Here is a 1,044-nt window from a genome sequence, read left to right as displayed (position 1 = left end):
CTTCTACGCCTACATCAAGCTCAAGGAGCAGGAGATCAGGTACCTAGACCTGACCCCCCCCCCTAACTCCAACCGCGCACACCGATGTTGGCGTGCCGGCCTCGCCTCACCTCCTCTCGCCCGGCAGGAACCTGGTGTGGATCGCCGAGTGCATTTCGCAGCAGCTCAAGTCCAAGATCAACAACTACATCCCCATCTTCAAGGACTAAGCCCGCCCCTTGAGCTCTCCGAACAACCCCTACCCCCCCGTCTATTTAACCCACCACCTGTCGCCCTCTCCCTCTGCCATGTCCCATTTTCCTCTCCTTGGTGCACGCCCAAGGACCCCTTCAACGTGCTTCATGATTACAAGCTTGTACTTATCACCCAAGGACCACACGCACCTCTGGCTTTTGATTGCTGCAGAGATTGTGTTGGCGCTTGTTGTTGGCGCAAGGCACGCTGGATTTTTGCCTCATCATGAACTGCGGGGATGTAGCTGGCCGTGAAAGTAAGCTCTTGAACCCACCCCCGCGGGGTGTTGTGCAGAAGAACATGCCGCCGCCCAGTGTCGCTCTCCCACACGCACGCCCCGGTGGCGTAGAGCTACTTTTCTTTCACGGAGGGCACCTCCACGCCAATCTTGAGCAGCACACCCCACGGCCGCGAGTCACGCCGTGTCCTCCTCGTCGTCGTCGGTGTTGTCCTCTTCCTCCTCGATGTTGCCCGCGCTGTCCATCCCGGTGATGTCCACCCCGTTGCTCGCTGCTCCACCAAACACGCCGCACACGCACACACCCGCAGCGGTTAGCGCCCAGCGCCACGGAGACGGAGGTAAAGAGGGGGGGGGGGGCATCACGTACCGGTGGAGGGAGAGAAGGCGATGGGCGAGCAGCTGCGCACGTAGGAAAAGCCAGCGAACAGCTCCCTCTGTGTGGTGGGTCCACCAGACCCAAGCGTGAGTGCGTGTGCTCTAAGCTGCTTCCTGGGCTTCCCTTTCAGGCGCGAGTGCGGTGGTGCACCACGAGTGGGTTCGTACCTGGGAGGCGGTGATGTCGTCGATGG

The 1,044-nt window shown here is 60.9% G+C and overlaps 1 protein-coding gene across 1 annotated transcript; it reads right to left on the bottom strand.

The window, feature by feature from the left end:
- Positions 1-585: 585 nt before the first annotated feature.
- Positions 586-908, bottom strand: ACA1_234930 (uncharacterized protein; the record flags this gene model as incomplete). Its single annotated transcript, XM_004341031.1, has 2 exons — positions 586-744; positions 843-908. Coding segments are annotated over 2 exons (225 nt in total), but the record flags the coding sequence as incomplete, so codon positions are not given.
- Positions 909-1,044: the final 136 nt, after the last annotated feature.

Source organism: Acanthamoeba castellanii (genome assembly GCF_000313135.1).
Source record: "Acanthamoeba castellanii str. Neff unplaced genomic scaffold scf7180000084762, whole genome shotgun sequence".
In the NCBI taxonomy this organism is placed as follows: domain Eukaryota; phylum Discosea; order Longamoebia; family Acanthamoebidae; genus Acanthamoeba; species Acanthamoeba castellanii.
Note: the sequence above shows the minus strand (reverse complement) of the source record. Positions and strands in the feature narration are given on the sequence as shown.